The sequence below is a fragment of the Corapipo altera genome, unplaced genomic scaffold (genome assembly GCF_003945725.1).
Source record: "Corapipo altera isolate COAL_440 unplaced genomic scaffold, ASM394572v1 201, whole genome shotgun sequence".
In the NCBI taxonomy this organism is placed as follows: domain Eukaryota; kingdom Metazoa; phylum Chordata; class Aves; order Passeriformes; family Pipridae; genus Corapipo; species Corapipo altera.
In genome coordinates, this window is record NW_020884940.1 from 3,022,966 (window position 1) to 3,023,635 (window position 670).

Genomic DNA, 670 nt, shown 5'->3' on the forward strand with positions numbered 1-670 from the left:
GGGGGGGGGGTGTCCAAGGGGAGGCGGCCGAACTCGTGGACATGGCAGCCCCCCTTGCAATGGGGGGCTCGCCCCGGGCTCCCCCCCCTCCCCCCCGCACGCCCCTCCCCGCCCCAAGTGCCATTAAACTCCAGCAATTTGGCACCAACTCGCCGCGCAACTTCAGCGGAGGGGACGGCGCGGGGGGGACGCACACAAGCCCCACGCCGCCCCCCCCCCCCCCCCCCCTCCTCCCGCTCTGCCCAAAGGGGGTGTCCCGTGTGTCCTCCCCCCTCCCAGCCCCACACAAAGGCGGGGGTCCCCGGTACTCACCCGCCGGCTCCTGCGCTCCGCGCCCCTCGGAGCCCGCCCGCTTGGGGAGGCTCCTGCCGCCCGCCGGGGCTGCGTCCTGACCGGCCGCGGGGGTCCCGGAGCCCTCGGCACCGCTCGCCACCTTCAACGAGAGCATTTCCAGCGCCTCCTGCTCACATTCTCCCCAGGCAACTCCGCTCCTGCCAGCCCGCCCCCTCCTCCGTCCCCTGCCTGCTCTTTCCTCCTTCCCTCTCCCCCCCCTCCACCCCTCTATTTTATTTTTTCCGGGATTTTCTCTCCCCTCTACCGCTTAGCTTATTTTTTTCCTTTTTTTTCCCCCTTTTTTTCTCTCCCCCTATTTTTCCCCCTTTTTTTTCCC

The 670-nt window shown here is 68.4% G+C and overlaps 1 protein-coding gene across 1 annotated transcript in view; it reads right to left on the minus strand.

Moving 5' to 3' along the window:
* Positions 1 to 486, minus strand: part of AHDC1 (AT-hook DNA binding motif containing 1) — a 50,137-nt gene extending 49,651 nt beyond the window's left edge. The window contains exon 1 of the mRNA XM_027661150.1: positions 313 to 486. Coding sequence (XP_027516951.1) covers positions 313 to 448 — 136 coding nt within the window. The 5' untranslated portion in view covers positions 449 to 486. The remainder of the gene's footprint in view (positions 1 to 312) is intronic.
* Positions 487 to 670: the final 184 nt, after the last annotated feature.